Raw genomic sequence first — 21478 nt, forward strand, 5'->3', positions numbered from 1 at the left:
CTGGGTGGATAGCTTGAGAAGAATAATACTTGCTGTGAATCCTTGTAGCGATGAGAGATAACGGAATGACACCCAGATGAGAGAGAAGACTCCAGACACTTGAGCAGGCAGATACAGCCGAAGACTTGAATACAGCAGAGCACCTGATCCACACTTCTAGTGGTGAAGTGGGACCTGCGACAAGTCCAACTCCTCTGAGGTAGGAGAGAGACGACACACACCCTCCTTGCTTGGAAGCAGGGGGAAGACTAACTTGTTAGGAGGAAGTGGGAGGTCACATGGTTGCTCCTGGCCAGAGCTAGTCGGCCATTGGTGGAACCATGGTTACAGGGCACTGGCACGGTCACATGATCAACAGCCTTGCATATGACTGTACAATGTAATAATACACAGGAATACATGAGAATACACATAGCCAGAGAATACCAGGGGAATACTAGCAGCAATTCCAGTGCAAACAATTACCAGAACAGGCATTGCCATAGCAATAGAAATGGCCATAATAGGAGTAGTAGTCTGCATGTTCTGGGACACTGCATACCTCCCTAGCAAATTTGAGCCGACCTCGGCGAATCTAGAAGATAGCATCTCGATTATCAAGCATAAAACGAGAGGACGGTGATACAACGGGAATGAATGGTGAGAGTGAGTGTGATGAGGTGTGTGTTTCCCACGCCCAAGGCACAGGTGAGAAGAGAGAGAGAATGAGAAACCCTAGTGGCAGGACTTCACCTAGGGGTGCCTAACGTACTCTGGCGACCAGGTAGCTAGTGCGTGAACCATCTGACGTGTAAGCCAGGACAACTTAACTGCTGGCGGGTGACCCTCCATGTTCCAGCCAGTTAGACAGTAGGTTTTCTGTTAAATGTGTTACCCTACTGGAGGAGAAACGTGAAGACCTGTGTACTACCTTGGCGTGTCTAAGTGAAATGTCTTGGATACCTGGAAGAGAAAGGAGAAAATAATAAAAGCAAGCATACATTTGGGGTACCCCTTTCATATCACTCAATCACACACACAAGCACTCCATAGGCCAAACACACGAAAAGGTATCCAAGGTGCGATGTGTATGGAGACAACTATGTGTGGTTACTAATGTGTTCTGGACAAAACAGGGGTGAAAAAACACTGAAAACACAAGGAAGGGAAGGACAAAAGACAACATAAACTGCAAGGTCCTTGATGAGAACTGGCTCAAATAAATCTGAAGGAAACCTGAGAGAAATCTAAATACAAACTGGCTCAACTAAATCTTTCCAGCTATAGATATGATAATAATACACAACAATGAGACTGGATGAGAAAATACACTCCTATATAAACTGGGCTTTCTCTGAGGTATATATAAACTAACTTCCCTTACTCAGAGGAGGAGCTATCTGACTCTGACGCTAGAAAATTATACTGTTTTACAAAAGAGGCGCTCTATGGCAATCTATGTAACCTTGTGCTTACTCAGAGGAGGAAATACAAATGACTCTGATAACACTGGAATACAATAATAGCAGAATAAGTGTAACACTAGAAATAAGTGCAATAATACCCTGTGTGGAACACACAATCACAGGAAAGTGCATTAGGAAGGAATGGGTTAAGTGTCTCTGTTAGGTAGAGTCTTTTTGAGGCAATAAAAACTATCGTCCATGTGAAAGGCTCTGGGACAGGCACTAGAGAACAGTTTTGGTGAGTGTCCATCAGCTCATGGCTGGTTAGTACAGGGAACTTGGTCAGGAGGACCAGGCACAGGGGCGGATTAACTTTACCATAGGCCCCGGGCTGTTCACCAAGCCTGGGCCCCCCCACCCCACTGTAACTATGGCAGCACTAGCGTGGTGTTCATAGTACAGGATAGATAATGTCATGATGTCCTGATTTGTGCAAAATTGCCATTAAAAAAACAGTGATTTTTTGCAAATCATGGCAGAAGTGTAGCCAGGAGACAGTACACCACTGAAAGTATAAGTCTTTTTGGGTGGTCATGGGCCCCCCAGGAGCTCAGGGCCCCGGGCTACCGCCCAAAACGCCCCTATAATAATCCACTACTGACCAGGCACGAACCTTAAACGTTGCAGGAACTAGAACAAAACAGTTAGACAACAAAAAAACAGTTATAGGACTCTGGTCTTGGGAGGACATTTAGCAGAAATGTCCTGGAGGAACCCAAGTGGCCCCTCTCTTCTTTTCCCAGGGGTAGTACCGGGAGGAGGCCGGAGCAGGAACTTCGCTGGAGTCGGTGGTGACCACGATGCTAGGGGTGACCGTGGTAACGGGGGAAATAATGGGAGCCACATGGTAAGCGACTGTGGTGGTTGAAACAGCAGCTTTAGCCAAGGCTGTAGAAGAGGCAGTGTTAGCTGCTGTGGTCTGCCCCGCTGTAGTAGGAGCTGCAGGAACAGCGGTGGGCATGGTGGTTGCAGCTCTAACGGCAAGTGGCAGTGCTGAGAGGGCCAGTCCTGCGGCTGCAGCTTCAGAGTGGCCTATTTGAGCTGACAGACCACTCACTCTGAAGCTGCAGCCGCGGCGCTGGGACACATGCAGAGCGCAGGAGAAGACCAGGAGCATGTACAGGTATTGCATTAAATAGGTGATATGTTCAATTGTCAGCCATCAGCCACACATCGCCATTACACATATTGATGCGCGACAATTTAAGGTCAGGGCCTAAAGAAATGATCAGCCTATGATCATTTCATTGGCTGATCGTTGTTTCTATTACACCGAGCAAAAGTCGACTGAATCGGGCAAATTATAATAGGATCCTAATGCTGCGTTTACACGGAACAATTATCGTGCGAATTTGCGCGATAACGGTCGAATTTGAACGATAATCGTACGTGTAAACGCAGCGAACGATCGAACGACGCACGATAAATCGTACATTTTGATCTTTCATCAGGTCATCAAATTGTCGTTCATCGTACGCAAAAAATTCGCAAATCGTTCCGTGTGAACAGTCGTTCGCCGATTTAACCAATGTGTGAGATAGGTATAAACGATCGCAAAACGATCGCAGTGCGAATTTTCGTACGGTATATAGTACCAACTAAACGCTGATCGGTATTAAAAAAAAAAATCATAAATTCGACATCGCTAATCGTACGATCGGGCCAATAATCGTTACGTGTAAACGCAGCATAAGAGTCTGGCACTACTTTTCTGGTAATTAAAGAAATTATCATTAATAGCTGTGGCTAATCCCCACCTAGCATAAAGTTACATTGGTGTCTGTTCCTTTATTCCTGGTAGTGGATGCTTATTATTATTGTGGTTGCTGAGAGTTATTTATCTGTAGAAAGGGCTCGGTATGTTCACCTGTATGTGGGGGTGCAGTATATAATACACCTGTATGTGGGGGTGCAGTATATAATACACCTGTATGTGGGGGTGCAGTATATAATACATCTGTATGAGGGGTGCAGTACATAATACATCTGTATGTGGGGTGCAGTATATAATTTGTTAATATATGGCGGTCCAGTATATAATGGAGGAATTTGGGCAATTCATGGCAAAATTGTCTAAAAAAACAGCATGGGCCACATGTATCATCCGGCGAACGGATGATTTTTGGCGGAAAGTGCCGATTTGCGTATTTTTTTATACGCAAATGGCCGATTTGCGAATAAAATATTCGCAAATCGGCACTTTCCGCCGAGTACGCCAGTGGGCGGAAAAGGGGCGGAAAGTGGGCGGAACGGAGGGCGCGGACTCAGAGTCCGCGCGATTTACTATCCGTTCCGCCAAAATGTACGCCGAAAACCTACTCCAGTCCTCAGCTGGCGTCGGTTTTCGGCGGTGCGCAACGGCGCGCACGGGATTTATATAGAGGCAGTCCGCCTCTACATAAATCTCCGTAGCGCCGGAGCTGCGGGGGCATTTTTACGCCCGGCGTAAAAAACGCCGGACTTAATAAATGCCCCCCCATGTGTGAATCATAGTCAGGAGGCAGGATGTCTTGCAGAGCAGCATTGGTACATTTAAAAGAATACAGATGTTGGTTGTGACAAAGACGTACTGGGATATTTATGTAATCAATGTTTTTTCTCAATTATTTGAGTGTGCATTGTGTTGAAAAGTTTGCAACGTTCCCGATGTCAGTTTTGTTTTCGCCTTTGGCTTAGCTCCCTTTCGTTTCTCACAGATGACGTGTTCCTCTCCTCTCTCATATAAGCTGTGAAGCAAGAAACACAACAGTCAGTGGACTTACCCTCCCTCTGCAGCAGGAAGGATCAGTCTGGGGAACACCATCCTTACCTTATGTCATGTAACATCCTGAATTCTCTGCACAATGGGGGTGTTTGAGGAAGACCCATCACTGAGAGATCCAGTATTCACAACTGAAAAAACTGGTAAGAACCACAGGCTATAACAGGCTGCTCTATTATTATGCTTACTGCTGCTATTACTAATCATATCCTATCTGCTATACTTCCCCAAATGAAGAACTAATTGTGTATAGCAGTATTTTACTCCTTAATCTCTATTTATTGCTTTCCTCTCTCAGTCTCTCTCCCTTCCCCCCCCCCCTCTCTCCTCCCCCCCCCCTTTCTCTCTCTCTCTCTCTCTCTCTCCCTTCCTCCCTCCCTCTCTCTCTCTCTCTCTCTCTCTCTCTCTCTCTCTCTCTCCCTCCCTCCCTTTCTCCCTCTCCCCCCTCTCACTCGCTCTCTCCCTCCCTCCTTCCCTCCCTCTCTCTCTTTCTCTCTTTCTCTCTCTCTCTCTCTCTCTCTCTCTCTCTCTCCCCCCCCCTCTCAAAGAGAGAGAGGTGTGCCTCAGTGTGTTTATTTCTTATTCTGTCTTTGTCCCTGTCTGTCAGTGTATACTGGCATTCCCCTCCTACAACCACTTCCTCTTCTCCTTTTGCTATCAGCTTGTTTCAGTCTCTGGGTGTGTGTCTGCCTCCATTTTCTTTTCACAGCAGACATTGAAAGTCATGATTAAAGGGATACTTTGCCATTTTTTTTTTCAATTCAACCTCCAGAAAGTGTCAGATTTGTAATTTACTTCTGTTACACTATCTCCAGTCTTCCAGTATTTATCAGCTGCTGTATGCCCTGCAGGAAGTGGGGTATTCTCTCCAGTCTGACACAGGGCTCTCTGCTGCCACCTCTGTCCATGTCAGGAACTGTTTAGAGCAGTAAAAAAGTTACCATAAAAAACTTCTCCTGCTCTCTAAACTGGAAAGTAGGGATGGTCCGAAACGGGTTCGTACGGAGTTCGTACGAACCCGAACCATCTGCAATGATTCCCGCTATCTGGCCGCTCCGTGCAGCGGGCGGATCCAGTGGGAGGAACGCCTGGAAAACTGGGATACAGCCATAGCCATAGGCCAGACAGTGAGAATCATTGAAGATGGTTCGGGTTCGTACGAACTCCGTATGAACCTGGTTCATGATGAGCGGCTGCCCTGCACGGCAGCATCGGCGGCGATCTTAGCCATATAACCCAGCTACTTCTCTCCCATCACCTGCTCATGCTATAAGCCAGGTAATGAAAGTAGTAGTTGAGTGTAGTCCAGAGCGGCGGCGGGCATTCTGTAGTGGCGGGCGTTCAGTAGCAGCGGCGGTTCGGCGGGCTTACTGTGATGTACTGATTGAATACATTTATGGAATACTTTGGGGAGCAAGTCTCCTTGCTCCCCAAAGTATTCCATAAATGTAATCAATCAAAAACACTGTATATTACATTTACATACACATCCATTGTAATTCCAATGGAGTGTCCAGCAGGGGCATATATAGTGCGCCCCTGCTGGACACTCCATTGTAATTACACCCCCGATTCGTGACGTCACGGTTTTTTAGAGAATCTGAAGTCTCCCTGATCTACTAAATTAGGGGAAATAGGCCTATATGTGCATTTCTCATAACTAATGTACATTAGAAATTTGTCTAGCTTTCCATAAGTAATAACTCACCTAATGTATCTCCTTCCAGAAGGAAACATCCTAGCCACCATGTATATGAAATAGTTGTATTCCAATATCCCACACCAGGATGGACTAAAAAGCTTGATAGGGCCTTATGTGCAATAAAGGAAAGAATGGCACTGGACCTGTGGTGGAGCTTACAAAATCCCCCCCTCTCCCATAATTACTTTTATTTAGTAACACCTTATACTTACAACAGACAATACAGATGAGAAGCAAAATGGCAGCTCACATGGAAAGTCCTTCTGAGCTTGGTCAAGAAAAGTTTTGCATCCTCCAGACCTCCGGCCTATTAGCCCTCCATTGATGATATCTTAATAATCTGGATGGAGTCTGAGCAACAGCTAAAAACAGCAATACAGTCAGTTTTATTACACCACTAACCAAAAACTTAAATCTGACCTTGCATTTTAGGTGACTTAGGATAAGCTGTGCTGTGTGTGTGTATGAGGAGCAGCACTATATCTGGCCATTATATATCTTATATAGTGATGAGCGAGTACTAAAATGCTCGGGTGCTCGTTACTCGAAACAAATATCTCCCAATACTCGAGTGCTCGTTTAGCCACCAGGTTCCGCCCCTTGTCACATGCAACCAAGCTCACTGCTAATTACACACGAACCCGGGATGCCAGTTAAGGCCCAGCAGTAGCCAACAAGGAGGCAAGGGCAGGCCCAGCAGTAGTCAACATGGATGCCAGTTAAGGCCCAGCAAAAAGGAGACAAGGGCAGGCACACCAGTAGTCAACATGGATGCGAGTAAAGGCCCAGCAATAGTCAACATGGATACCAGTTAAGGCCCAGCAGTAGTCAACATGGATGCCAGTTAAGGCCCAGCAGTAGCCAACATGGAGGCAAGGGCAGGCACAGCAGTAGTCAGCAGTAGCCAACATGGAGGCAAGGGACAGTTGCTGCAGGGACAGTTGAACGCTGCGCTTGGACACCTTGCTGGAGGGTGTGGAGCAGAGTGGAGGTGAAGGGGTGCGTGTAGGGCGTGAGGCCCTTGTGCCTGGGGCCTGGGCGGGGGGACTGACAGAGCCAGCACTTGACACAGGGGAAGGAGCAGGGGTGGGACTTGCAGTCACTGAACGGCCTTGGTTCCAATGAGTGGGGTGTTTAGCACTCATATGCCTGCGCATGCTGGTAGTGGTTAGGCTGGTAGTGGTGGCTCCCCTGGTGATCCTGGCATGGCACAAGTTGCACACTACAGTCCATCAGTCATCCGCCGGTTTCTTTAAAAACCTCCAGACTTTGGAACATCTAGCCCTGGCCACGGGAGTTTGACTCAGTGAAAAAGTTGCTGATCTACTCGCTCTGCCCCTGCTTCTCCCTCTGCCCACCCTTCTTCCTCTTCCAAACGGTCCTGCGGGTGAACTTGCCTCCCCCTCAGAAGCACTGTCTACACTAGGCTTATCCACCCAGCTTGGGTCAGTCACCTCGTCCTCATCCACCAGCTCTTCCTCCATTTCCTCACTCTCCTCCTCAATTTGAGTTACATCCATGACAACAACCTCACTGTCTGACAACCGGGTCTCATCGTCATCATCAGACACCTCTTCCATCCCCGCTTGCAAGTCCCCACTCTCATCACCCACTGACTGCATGAGCTGCATAGTTTGGGCATCGGGACAGATCGACTGCTCCGGTTGCTCTGACTCAGGGAAGGGTCCAGAAAAGAGTTCCTGGGAGCATGGTGGTGGATCTGAATCCCTTCTTTCCCTGGAGGGGCCAGGCTGTGGGGTAGGGGGCTGAGCTGCTGGAGCAAGGGTTCCACTCCCTTTGGTAGTGTGGGCGGACGGCGTGGAAGACTGGGTGGTGGATAAGTTACTGGACACATTATCCGCTATCCATGTGATCACCTGTTCACACTGCTGCAGTTTCAATATCGGTCTACCATGAGACCCCGTAAGTTGGGTAAGGAAGCTAGGGAGTGGACGTCTGTGGTGTGCCACTGCTACCTCCTCAACAGGTGCTGCTGTGTCACCCTGCCCTGAACCACACCCTCTGCCAACTGCATCGCTTGGAAGCCCATGCCCTCATCCCTTACCCCTGGGGTTCCCCATTTTATGGAAACTGCAAAGTATGGAACTTAGATAGGCCTTGTGTATGAAATACAGAAATCAGGAAAAAATACTTGTGGTCCCACTAGTTTTGGGGGGTCTGTGGGATACAATCCAGTAGTGACTGCACCTATACACACTCTGTGACACCAACTTTACTCTTTGCAAGCAGTTGTGAACTTAGATAGGCCTTGCGTATGAAATACAGTAATCAGGAAAAATTATTGGGGTCCCTACTAGTTTGGGGGGGTCTGTGGGATACAATCCAGTAGTGACTGCACCTATACACACTCTGTGACTGTGACATCACAACTGCTTGCACAGAGTAAAGGTGGTGTCAGTCACAGAGTGTGTATAGGTGCAGTCACTACTGGATTGTATCCCACAGACCCCCCCAAACTAGTGGGGACCCTAATAATTTTTACTGATTACTGTATTTCATACGCAAGGCCTATCTAAGTTCACAACTGCTTGCACAGAGTAAAGGTGAACTTAGATAGGCCTTGCGTATGAAATACAGAAATCAGGAAAAATTATTGGGGTCCCCACTAGTTTGGGGGGCTATGGGATACAATCCGGTAGTGACTGGACCTATACACACTCTCTGACACCCCCGTCCAATGAGCAGTGAAGTTTTATGCAGGTGTGCTACAACTCCCAGCAATACAATGTAGTACAGCAGCACCACCAGCCACAAAATCAAAAGAGTACTGAGCACTTCTTAGGGGTCTGTATGCAACACCTAATGTCCCCTTTCTGCCAGCAGCCGGTCACCACAGTGTGCTGGTAAAATCGCGGTAGCAGCACTGCAACTCCCAGCCAGCAGTCTGCAGTAATAGTATTAATAAAAGCTTTTAAGCCCTGAAAAGGTCTGTGTGTTTGTATTGCTAGTATATACCCTGCCTACTGGAACGCTAACTCCTACACTGACACTCTCCCTTACCAGCAGCAGCTCTGTCCCTGATCTCTTCCAGCATACGTCTGAAGCTAGCACTACCGGCGCCGAGATTTATATGGCAGGGTCATCTGATCTGGCCAACCAATCGCTGCTATCGACATGTACGGGTCCCACGTGATCGCAGGATGTACCAAAGAGTCTCCTGCATGTTTATTGGCTGCGAAATAGCGCACAAACTTACAGGAAATGGATGATGAGATTTTCTCCAGTATCGCGAGATGCTCGTCCAAGTAACGATTACCATCGACTAACCTAATACTCGATCGAGTACCAAGCTCGGACGAGCATGCTCGCTCATCACTATTCTTATACTTTATATTGCATTTCTCTGCTCTGCAAACTAAAACAGCAATTTTCAGGTCTCTGAGATCTGGTAAATAGAGCCCGAATGAGCTGATTTTTCAGAGTGGAAGTCAGTTTAGCAGGGAGAAGGAAGATTTTCGATAACAGAAGCATTTTTGTCTAATAAGATATATTATATAGTTTCTTATATTGATTTGTACTATTTATGCCAAGTTGGTTGAAATGATAGCACCTATTTTACCACATTTTTACTGAACAAAACAGTCTGGACACTATTATCAAGTTAAAATAGAGGAATCACTGCGCCAGAAGTCAGTTTACTGTATGTTGTACGTCAGATTGAAAAGGATAATTTACATCCCAGTAAGACAAGTGGAACTGGAAAGACAAACTGATGACAACATGTGACCTGCTAAGATCAGGAATTATTACATGTCATAGATTGTTATCATTCTACTACATAGGTCAAAGAGATGTGCCATTAAGACCTTGTCTGGGCACTAAAAAGACGGACATCACAGAACACCATCTTTTTCAAAGACCTTTTCAAAGACTATGAAACAATATACAGTGGTGCCTTGGATTACGAGCATAATTCTTTCCGGGACTGATCTTGTAATCCAAATCCACTCTTTTCCCATAAGACATCATAGAAATGCAGATAATTGGTTCCAGACCCCAAAATTAATGATTTCTGAATAACATGTAAAACAAATGAAACAAACATTCAGAAACAGCAGAATATGTGATATTATAAGTTACTGTACAGTAATGGAGAGGATGGGAAACACAAGGTGGACAGAGACTGCAGGGAGCATGAAGGAATGAGTGGGGAATATGTGGGCACATACATGCAGCGCTCTCTGTCCGGGGAGAGAGGGGTTACAGCTATGGAGAGATTACCTCCACAGTCCTGTCCCCTGATGTAAGCCCCAGCCTGAAGTGGATCTGCTATGATTTGGAAGGTGAGGGAGACTTCCTGGGTCAGAGTACAGGGCTGTAGACCCCGCTATGCAGACCATGCCCCTCCCCCATTCCCCCTCCCACCCAGTACAGGGAGCTCTTAAACCAAAGCAATGCTCTTAAATCAAGTCACAATTTTGAAAAACTGTGAGCTCTTAAGCCAAAATGCTTTTAAACCAAGTTACTCTTAAACCAAGGTACCACTGTGTGTATGTGTGTGTGTGTGTCTGTATATGGTATATATATATAAATAAATAAATAAATATATATATATATATATATATATATATATATATATATATATATATATATATTACCTCTCACCTTTCCTCGCTATATAAACCCTTGGAATTGCTGTGGATTCCAAACTACACTTTGACACCACTATTATTTATTGTGGTGTCATTTTACATTTTATTTCTTTCTCTTCGGAAACTTTTGCAGGTAATGCCAAGGACAAACAGAAGGGATTATTCCATCCTCTTAGGAACTATAAAGCAGGTAATCCATATATAATGGATGTATCCATCTCTTTAAAGCATTTTGTTTGGCTGTGTGGGTTAAATAATAAAGACTGACTGCTATACATAACCCGTCTGTGCTGAGAGGTTCCATATACATTTACTAATATATATATATGACTATTAGCTTATTTATAGTAATCCTCAATCCTCTTCCAAGTTTCTGTTCCTGTAAGGGGTGTGGTGGCGTACAGTGGCGGTCTTTGGCACCAAGCACCCCAAGCGATCGATTGGGGCCCCCAACATCCAGGGGGGCCCCCACGCCCCGCTCTTGTGCTCAAGACCGCTGGACAGGGCCGTTGCCCCGCTCGCTGCTGCCATCTGAACTGTAACTATGAGCACTTGTAATGAGTGCTCATAGTTACATGCAGCAGCACTGACAGGGTGGGAGACATTGGCCCCCTTCCTGTCAGTCACTCTTGTGGCTGCAGGAAGGGTTTTCCCTACGGTCACAAGTGGCAGCTTTGTCCTTGTGGTGGCGGCGCTCTAGTGACATCACTGGAGCATCGGCACCAGGACAAGGGGAGTGCAGCCTCTTGTGATCGCAGGGAAAACCCTTCCTGCGGCCACAAGAGTGAAGAGAAGAGGAGACGCCCGGACCCAGGTGAGTATAAGTGTTTGTTTTATTGTGTTATATACTATATGGGAGAGGGAGCACACAGGGGTCTGTTTAACTGGGGGAGCGCACATCGGGGGTCTATATAAATGGTGGGAGCACACAGGGGGGCTATATAACAGGGGGAGCACCCAGGGGGGCTATAGACTACTGAGGCTTCACAGAGGGGTCTATATACTACTTGGGGCAGCAGAATGGGGTCTATATACAACTTGGAGAGCACACAGGAGGTCTATATCCAAGTGGGGGAGCACACAGGGGTCTATGTACTACTGGTGTGGCACACAGGGGGTCTATATACTACTGGGGGAACATACAGGGGGTCTATATAGTACTTGTGAGGCACACAGGTGGTCTATATATAACTGGGGGAGCACACAGGGGTCTGTATACTACTGGGGCAGCACACAAAGGGTCTATATAATACTGGTGGGGCACACAGGGGGTCTATATACTACTGGGGGAACCACACAGGGGGTTTATATACTACTGGAGGAGCACACAGGGGTCTATATCCAAGTGGGGGAGCACACAGGAGGTCTATATCCAGGTGGGGGAGCACACATGGGGGCTAAATACCCCTGAGGGAGCACACAGGGGGCCTATATACTAGTGGGGGAGCACACAGGGGGTATATACAACTGGGGTCAGCACACAGGGGGTCTATATACAACTGGGGCAGCACACAGGAGGTATATATACTTCTGGGGGAGCACACGGGGGGCTATATATAACTGGGGGAACACACAGGGGTCTATATACTACTGGGGGAAGCAAACAAGGGGTATATACTACTGGGGGCAGGACACAAGGGGTATATACTATTGGGGGCAGTACACAAGGAGTATATATTACTGGCGGTAGCGCACAAGGGGTATATACTACTGGGAGCAACACACAGCGGTCTATTGTTTTGGAACGCGTGTCGAGGGGGGGGGCCCAGACCAGGGCCGTCTTACCCATTGGGCAGGGTAGGCAGCTGCCCGGGGGCCCTTGCGTCTTAGGGGACCCCTGCCCTCTGTGGCATACCTGTATTTTTTGCTTTATAAGACGCACTTATAAAACTAAGTGGGTCCTATAAAGCGAAGACGGCTCCCAAGCAGTGCTAAGCACCGCAAGGAAGCCGCTTGTCCGCCCCCTCTATTGGCGCTCACTATGCATATGCATAGTGAGCGGCCCTGAGCGACCCCCTCCGCCCACCCCTTCTATCGCTTTTCAGCTGAGCCAATCAGAAGCCCAGGAAAGTGCAATGAGCAGCACTTTTCTGGGCTTCAAATCGGCTCAGCTAAGCGGCGATAGAAGGGACGGGCTGGGCGGTCCCGGAACTCACCCGTCCGCCGACCCCAGCAGCTGATGTCTCCCGGCAGCGAGCTCCCGACATCCTCCGGGAACAGGCAGCGGGGTACAGAGACGCTGCCTGTTTCCTGGATGTGTCGTGCAGCCGGACACTTCCGGCACAGGCAGTCTCTCTGTACCCCGCTGCCTGTGCCAGAGGATGTCGGGAGTGGTGCACTGACGGGAGAGGAGCTGCTGGGGCCGCCGGACAGGTGAGTAACTGGTTTGTTGTTTTGGGGGGCACTGGCTACTATGGGGGCACTGGCTACTATGGGGGGCATTGGCTACTATGGGGGGCACTGGCTACTATGGGGGTACTGGCTACTATGGGGGGCATTGGCTACTATGGGGGGCACTGGCTACTATGTGGGGGCACTGGCTACTATGGGGGTACTGGCTACTATGGGGGGCACTGGCTACTATGGGGGGCACTGGCTACTATGGGGGCACTGGCTACTATGGGGGGCACTGGCTACTATGGGGGCTTTGTCTACTATGGGGGGCACTGTCTACTATGGGGGGGCACTGGCTACTATGGGGGCTTTGTCTACTATGGGGGGCACTGTCTACTATGGGGGGGCACTGGCTACTATGGTGGGATTGGCTACTATGGGGGGCACTATATGGGGTGATTGGCTACTATGGGGGGCACTATATGCAAAGATGTGGGGGATTTGATGTCGGCAGTTGGGGGGGCCCAATTCGCACCTCTGCCCAGGGGCCCATAATGCTGCTAAGACGGCCCTGCCCCAGACATAACTTCGCTTGGGGCCCCAGAAATGCCATGACCGCCCCTGGTGGCGTACATGTTTCTCTGAAAGGCTATTATTTACATCCTGCAAAACAAGTATAAAACAAAGCAAACTGGTTTCCTGGAGTTTCTACATGTTGCTAAAAATAAGGGAAAAGAAAAGATGTAAAGATGGCTTCCATAACAATCTCCTTCCCTGTTTAGTGGATTCCAGTTACACAAGTTACACAATGGAAAACCACTTCCTTGTTTTGCATAACATCTCTTTATTGTGTACATATTGCATGACTATAGCTCATTTGTTATAATATGACATTCTTAGCTCCTCCCAACCACAGCAACTTTGTTTTGTTTTTTTCCTTTTGCTTTATCTGATTTTTTTCTTCTATGCCTGATTACATACACCTATCCCACTACAGCTGATAGAGAGTAACAGAGGTGGTGAATAAGAGGGCAGCGGCTGGACTTACCAGTGCTGGGGAATGACCCCTGGGCACTTGTGCCTCATTTACATACTAAGAATAAAGGCTTATAGTACAAATGGTATTCACCAAATCCTGAAGAGAGTCCTTATCTAGCTATTGGATTATTTCTACCCCGTTTAGCTGCTGACAGGTCTGCTTCCCACCTATTGCATATCTAAGGGGTGTAGGGAGGGGGGAGCCAAAATGAATCTCTGTCTTGGGTACCCCTCCCACTAAATCTCTTATTACTGGGGGACACATTACTATTCAGGCTAAATAACTTGGCTGTAAATGCGAGGCTCATGAGGCAGTCCCTTGTCTTTATTAAAGGAGTATTCCTGTGAATAAAATTATATATTTTTTTACATTTCTTTAATAAAAGTATGTAACTTCCATCTGAAACAACGTGAGAAAATATTACATTCTTGAAAGAGTAGTAGATGCTTAGAACACTAAAATCTACAATAACTAAATGTAAACCTGCCTGGGATAACCCTATGTCTATCCTAAGTAGAGATGAGCGAAGCAGCTGAAAATTTGGTTAGGAAGGTTCGCAAAGTTTGGGTCGGATTTGAGAATATTTGTGAATTGCATGGAAACGAATCTCATTAAGGCTATATTCACACGGGCGGGCTCGCAGCGAGATTCTCGCTGCAAGCCCGGCAGGTCCTGGCAGTTCCTATACACTACATACTTGCTGCGGTCTAAACGACCGCAGCGAGTATGTAATTATACCGCCCTTAACCCCTTCTGCTCCCCCGCTGTCTATATACTTTACCTATCCTTGCTGCACGGGTCCGGCGTCCTGCTCTACTGTCCGGCCAATTAGTGTGTTGCCCAGCCGCAGCCACTGATTGGCCGGGCGGGAGAGCAGGACGCCGGACCCGTGCAGCAAGGACAGGTAAAGTATATAGACAGCGGGGGAGCCGGGCGGGAGCAGAAGGGGTTAAGGGCGGTATAATTACATATTCGCTGCGGTCGTTTAGACCGCAGCAAGTATGTAGTGTATAGGAACTGCCAGGACCTGCCGGGCTCGCAGCGAGAATCTCGCTGCGAGCCCGCCCGTGTGAATATACCCTTAAACAGCCAAAATATAGTAGCAACAATAGTGGTACTATAATAGAGTAATGTTTTGTTCAACAGATGTTGTTGTTGTTGTTGTTACAGTGCCTTAAATTGAAAATCTACAATTAAAAAAAAAAAAATGTCAATCAGCCTGTCATTCATTCAATTTTCGCCCAGGACAGCAGTGAACGTTTGTAAATGAGCAGTGTAAAATGATGCTTTTCCCCAGTGCTAGGCTCAGGAGCTCTCTTACTGATGGCTCTGGCAAGCAAAATTGGGTCTGAGACATCACAGGAGACGGAGCAGAAAAACCATCCTAACCTTACCATGCAATGGGGACGACCCTTCAGTTGACTGCTGTCTCCGGGATTGCCTACTGCCAGCCAAAGAGCTGGAAATTTGAAAAATCCCATCTACAGTTCCAGCCTGGCTGGCTGAGAAGGGCCAGATTTTTTTGCAGGCTTGTTTTTTTTTGCTACTGCTTGTTTTCTTAAAGGACAACTCCCACGTGACCTGAAAAAAAACAAACAAAAACACACACACACAACATACTCTCCATCCCTCCGGTGACAATCGCCACTCGATCCACCCGTGTCTCTGTTACCTCCGGACGCCGTCCTGCAATCTCCCTCACTTCCGGGTGCATGGGAGAGAAAAGGCTGCTGGTGCACTTGCGCACGCACCAGCAGCCTTTTCATTGGCTGGAGCGCATAACATGGCTTCCAGCAAGCTCAGCCAATCATGGCTGAGCTAGCTGGAGGCCATGTGATGCACTCCAGCCAATGAAAAGGCTGCTGGTGCGCAAGTGCACCAGCAGCCTTCTCTCTCCCATTCACTTTCTATGAACACGCTGAGGAGGAAGAAGACCTGGCCCGCTACCCCCCCCCCCCCCGACTCTGACGTCGTCGTCACAAGATGGCGCCCGGGAGAAGAGGATGGTGACGACAGTAATTGGTAATGTATTCTTTCTTTAACTTCTGGGGGGGGGGGGGTCCGAAAGTGGGAAAGGGGGCACGACTGGTTATTTAAACACATTACAAAGTTATATAACTTTGTAATGTGTGTTAAATAAGTAAAGAAAAAATTTCGTGGGAGTTGTCCTTTAATTTTAGAGGGATTAAAATCAGTTTTTGGGATGGTGGATAGTGGCATTGATTTTAGAACACCCACTGACTGATATAGCAACTGTTTTCACAACACCCACTTACTGATAATAGGAACTGTTTCACAGTCCCAGTGACTTATTACATATTACTTATGTCATAGAGTGTTATCATTCTGCATAGGTTAAAGGGATGTGCCACTCAGACCTTGTCTGGGCGCTAAAAACACGGACATCACAGAACATCATCTTTTTCAAAGACTATGTACTTGTGAAACACAGTGTATATATAAAACCTCTCACCTTTCCTCACTCCATAAACCTTTGGAATTGCTGTGGACTCAAAACTACACTTTGACACCACTAGGATTTATTGTTGTCCTTTACATTTTCTTTCTTTCTCTCCTGAAACTTTTGCAGGTAATGCCAAGGACAAACAGAAGGGATTATTCCATCCTCTTAGGAACTATAAAGCAGGTAATCCATATATAATGTATGTATCCACCTCTTTAAAGCATTTTCCTTGGCTGTGTGGGTTAAATAATAAAGACTGACTGCTATACATAACCCGTCTGTGCTGAGAGCTTCCATATACGTTTACTAATATATATATATATATATATATATATATATATATATATATATATATATGACTATTAGCTTCTTTATAGTAATGCTGCACTTTTACAATCCTCTTCCAAGTTTCTGTTCCTGTAAGGGGTGTGGTGGCGTACATGTTTCTCTGAAAGGCTATTATTTACATCCTGCAAAACAAGTCACAGCCTGTTCTTCCAGGGACATTCAGTCCTAGTTGGTAAACTCTTAACACGCTTGTTTTTTTGTTTTTTTTTTAATATAAGCAGCTTCTAGTTGCCCAGAATGTGGGTACATTTTTACATCCTCATTATGACCTCGACTCCCTTATCCCCCCCCCCCCCCCCGATCCTTTGAAACAAACCTGCATCACCACAGAACTCTATAGTGATCTAACTAAATGTAAACCTGCCTGGGATAACCCTATGTCTATCCTAAGTAGAGATGAGCGAAGCAGCTAAAAATTTGGTTAGGGAGGTTCGCAAATTTTGGGTTAGATTTAAGAATATTCGTGAACTGCATGGAAACGAATCTCATTAAAACTCATTAAAACAGCCAAAATATAGTAGCTACAATACTGGGACTATAACAGAGTAATGATTTGTTCAACAGATGTTGTTGTTACAGTGTCTTAAAGTGACTCTGTAGCCACAATCTGACCCCCCAAACCACTTGTACCTTCAGATAGCTGCTTTTACTCCAACATCTGTCCTGGGGTCTGTTCGGCAGGTGATCTAGTTATTGTCATAAAAACAACTTTTAATCTTGCAGCGCTGTGTCTAATGGCCGGGGCTTACATTAGTATATGCATTAGGCCGGCACACCCTCTCTGTCCTTCCTCCCCACCCTCCTCATTATTAGGAATGATCCAGGCAGATTGCTTCCTATTCCCCACCTGTGTGTATAATGAACATGGGCTGGATCGTTAATACACCTGTGCAAAGCTCAAACAGCGGTAAATGTTCCTGGATCATTCCTAAAGATGAGGAGCGTGGGGAGAAAGCACGGAGAGGTGGTGCCAGCCTAATGCATATACAAATGTAAGCCCCGGCCGTTAGACACAGCACTGCCAGATTAAAAGTTGTTTTCATGACAATAACTGCATCCCCTGCCGAACGGACCCCAGGACAGATCTTGGATTAAAAGCAGCTATCCGAAGGTACAAGTGGTTTGAGGGGGACAGATTGTGGGTACAGAGTTGCTTTAAATTGGAAATTTACAATTTAAAAAAAATGTCAATCAGCCTGTCATTCATTCAATTTTCGCCCAGGACAGCAGTGGACATTGGTAAATGAGCAGTGTAAAAGGATGCTTTTCCCCAGTGCTAGGCTCACCAGGAGCTCTCTTACTGATGGTTCTGGCAAGCAAAATTGGGTCTGAGACACCACAGGACACTGGGCTGAGGAAACATCCTGACCTTGCCATACAATGGTGGTGGCACCACTCTGGGACAACCCTTTAGTTGACTGCTGTCTCCTGGATTGGCTACTTCTTGCCAAAGAGCTGGAACTTGAACTTTGCACGCTTGAACATACTGCTCTTGTTTTCTTAATTTTAGAGGGAGTAAAATATTTTTTTTGGGATGGTGGATAGTGCCATTGATTTCAGAGCAACCAGTGACTAGCAACTGTTTTCACAACACCCACTGACTGATAATAGGAACTGTTTTCACAGCCCCAGTGACTTGTTAGAATGGACACTGTCTTCACTGCACCCAGTGACTTTGTATAATGCAGACACCCATCACCCAGTGAGTTGTTATATTGGACACTGGCTTCCCAGCTGCCACAGACAACCACACAAAATCTACTCACAATTCACTCTCCTCTCTGTCCCTATCTCTCTGTATTTCTCTCTTCTCCCCTCTGTCCCTATCTCTCTGTATTTCTCTCTTCTCCCCTCTGTCCCTATCTCTCTGTATTTCTCTCTTCTCCCCTCTGTCCCTATCTCTCTGTATTTCTCTCTTCTCCCCTCTGTCCCTATCTCTCTGTATTTCTCTCTTCTCCCCTCTGTCCCTATCTCTCTGTATTTCTCTCTTCTCCCCTCTGTCCCTATCTCTCTGTATTTCTCTCTTCTCCCCTCTGTCCCTATCTCTCTGTATTCCTCTCCCTGCTCTGCCTGCTGCAGCCTACTCTCCACTACACATACAGCCAGTGTCGGACTGGAGTGCCTTGGCCCACCAGGGGAAATCATTCTTGGGGCCCACCCTTCTGCCACCGCACTTATCTATGGTAACATTAATAAAGGTACATTAACACGGCGTGATATGGGGCAGTGTAGGGCTGCAAATGATTGCTAATCAGCAGGGCAGGAATATATAGAGATGTGCAGCCGACAGCAATGATCTTAGCCGCACAAAAGATCAAATCAGTCGACTATGGGGCATTTGCTGGCATGTCAGCAGATCTCTGGCACTTTTACATGGGCCGATCATCGGCTGAATAGACTTCCTAGGAGCGCTTGTTACCGATTATTGGCCGGTGTAATTGGGCTATAAGACAATTTATTTTGTATGATAACGCTGTATACTTAGATACAAGTCATACAGCTACCAATAACACCAGTATACAAAGAGCAAATATCCCCACACATATTACCGCTATACAGTAACTGACCAAATCCTGTATATCAAGACCGATATTACCAATAAACCAGTATACAGGAGGGAAATAGTATCACCATACATATTACCGCTATACTGTTACTGACCAAATCCTGTATACTGAGACCAATATTACCAGTATACAAGGGGGAAATATTACCGCCACACCACAACCATCACCACCATATTGTTACTGACCAAATCTGGTATACTAAGACCAATGAACACCGCACCAGATTACAAGTAACAAATAATACCCCCACATACTGACTAACACCGCCATTTACTGACTAACACCACAGCTGCTACTGAATAAAATCCTCTGAACAAAGATCAATATCCCCTCATACAGTCATATAGAGGTAGCCCCAGCTCTATACCATATACATTACGGTGCACATAGATTTAGTGACTCACAGGGGGACGTCTTCTCTGATCGGAGTTCTTCCCTTTTCATCTTCTTCTCCATCTGCCCTGGGCCCTTATGAGAACTTCTCCGAGCCACGAATCCACAGAATCTGCCAGAGAAACATATTAGACTCCACACTCTGTCACCATCCTCATCTCTCTACACACTGCACATCTGTATTGGCCTCTTTACACCTTCTCTCAGTGGTTAGCCCTGACTATTGTGTGTGTGTGTGTTCATATATATATATATATATATATATATATATATATATATATATATACATATATATATATATTGTGCACACACCTTGTAGATGGCCCCTTGTTCAGTCCTCCATATAGATGTCCCTGTGTCCCTGTGTGCCTCTACTATAGTAGAGATCCCCCTCTGTGTAATCCCTTTATAGTAGATGACAACCTCTGTGCATTCCCTATTATCAGGGGTAGGGAACCTCGGCTCTCCAGCTGTTGCAAAACTACAACTCCCTTCATGCCTGCAACAACTGCAACAGCTGGAGATCCAAGGTTCCCTATTCCTGCCCTATAGTATATGGCCCCCTCTGTGTAGTCCCCTTATAGATGACCCCTCTGTGTAGTCCACTAAAGTAGATGCCCCCTATAGCCTATTGTATACACACCACACCCAGTATAGTTAACCTTATAGATGCCCCCCATTGTTGTCCCCCTCTGTGTAGTGCCCTTTATAGATGCCTCCTCAGTGTTGTCCTCCTTATAAATTGCCCCCATCCAGTGTCCCTTATAGATGTCTCCCTGTGTTGTCCCCCTTATAACTGGCCCGCTTGTGTTATCCATCCCCCCATATAGATAGCCCCCTTATGTTGTCCATCCCTACCCCCCATATAGCCCCTTATGTTGTCTATTCCCCCGTATAGCCCCCTTAGGTTGTCCTTGCCCCATATAGCCCCTTATGTTGTCCTCCCCCTGTATATAGCCCCTTATGTTGTCCTTCCCCTGTATATAGCCCCCCTTATGTTGTCCTTGCCCCATATAGCCCCCTTAAGTTTTCCTTCCCCTGTATACAGCCCCTTATGTTGTCCTCCCCCTGTTTATAGCCCCTTATGTTGTCCTCCCCCTGTATACAGCCCCTTATGTTGTCCTTCCCTGTATATACCCCCCTTATGTTGTCCTTCCCTGTATACAGCCCCCCTTATGTTGTCCTTCCCCTGTATACAGCCCCCCTTATGTTGTCCTTCCCTGTATACAGCCCCCCTTATGTTGTTCTCCCCCTGTATACAGCCCCTTATGTTGTCCTCCCCCTGTATATAGCCCCTTATGTTGTCCTTCCCCTGTATATAGCCCCCCTTATGTTGTCCTTGCCCCATATAGCCCCCTTAAGTTTTCCTTCCCCTGTATACAGCCCCTTATGTTGTCCTCCCCCTGTTTATAGCCCCTTATGTTGTCCTCCCCCTGTATACAGCCCCTTATGTTGTCCTTCCCTGTATATACCCCCCTTATGTTGTCCTTCCCTGTATACAGCCCCCCTTATGTTGTCCTTCCCCTGTATACAGCCCCCCTTATGTTGTCCTTCCCTGTATACAGCCCCCCTTATGTTGTCCTCCCCCTGTATACAGCCCCCCTTATGTTGTCCTCCCCCTGTATACAGCCCCCCTTATGTTGTCCTCCCCCTGTATACAGCCCCCCCTTATGTTGTCCTTCCCCTGTATATAGCCCCCCTTATGTTGTCCTTCCCCTGTATACAGCCCCCCCCTTATGTTGTCCTCCCCCCTGTATACAGCCCCCCTTATGTTGTCCTTCCCCTGTATATAGCCCCCCTTATGTTGTCCTC

The 21478-nt window shown here is 46.9% G+C and overlaps 1 protein-coding gene across 2 annotated transcripts in view; it reads left to right on the top strand.

Annotated features, from left to right (window-relative positions):
* Window positions 1-4171: 4171 nt before the first annotated feature.
* The window catches only part of LOC138799125 (C-type lectin domain family 2 member B-like), a 33984-nt gene continuing 16677 nt past the window's right edge, over window positions 4172-21478 (top strand). For both annotated transcript variants that reach the window (XM_069979936.1, XM_069979937.1), the window contains exons 1-3: window positions 4172-4349; window positions 10655-10711; window positions 16485-16541. In XM_069979936.1, coding sequence (XP_069836037.1) covers window positions 4289-4349; window positions 10655-10711; window positions 16485-16541 — 175 coding nt within the window. In that variant the 5' untranslated portion in view covers window positions 4172-4288. The remainder of the gene's footprint in view (window positions 4350-10654; window positions 10712-16484; window positions 16542-21478) is intronic.

Source organism: Dendropsophus ebraccatus, chromosome 8 (assembly GCF_027789765.1).
Source record: "Dendropsophus ebraccatus isolate aDenEbr1 chromosome 8, aDenEbr1.pat, whole genome shotgun sequence".
Taxonomy (NCBI): domain Eukaryota; kingdom Metazoa; phylum Chordata; class Amphibia; order Anura; family Hylidae; genus Dendropsophus; species Dendropsophus ebraccatus.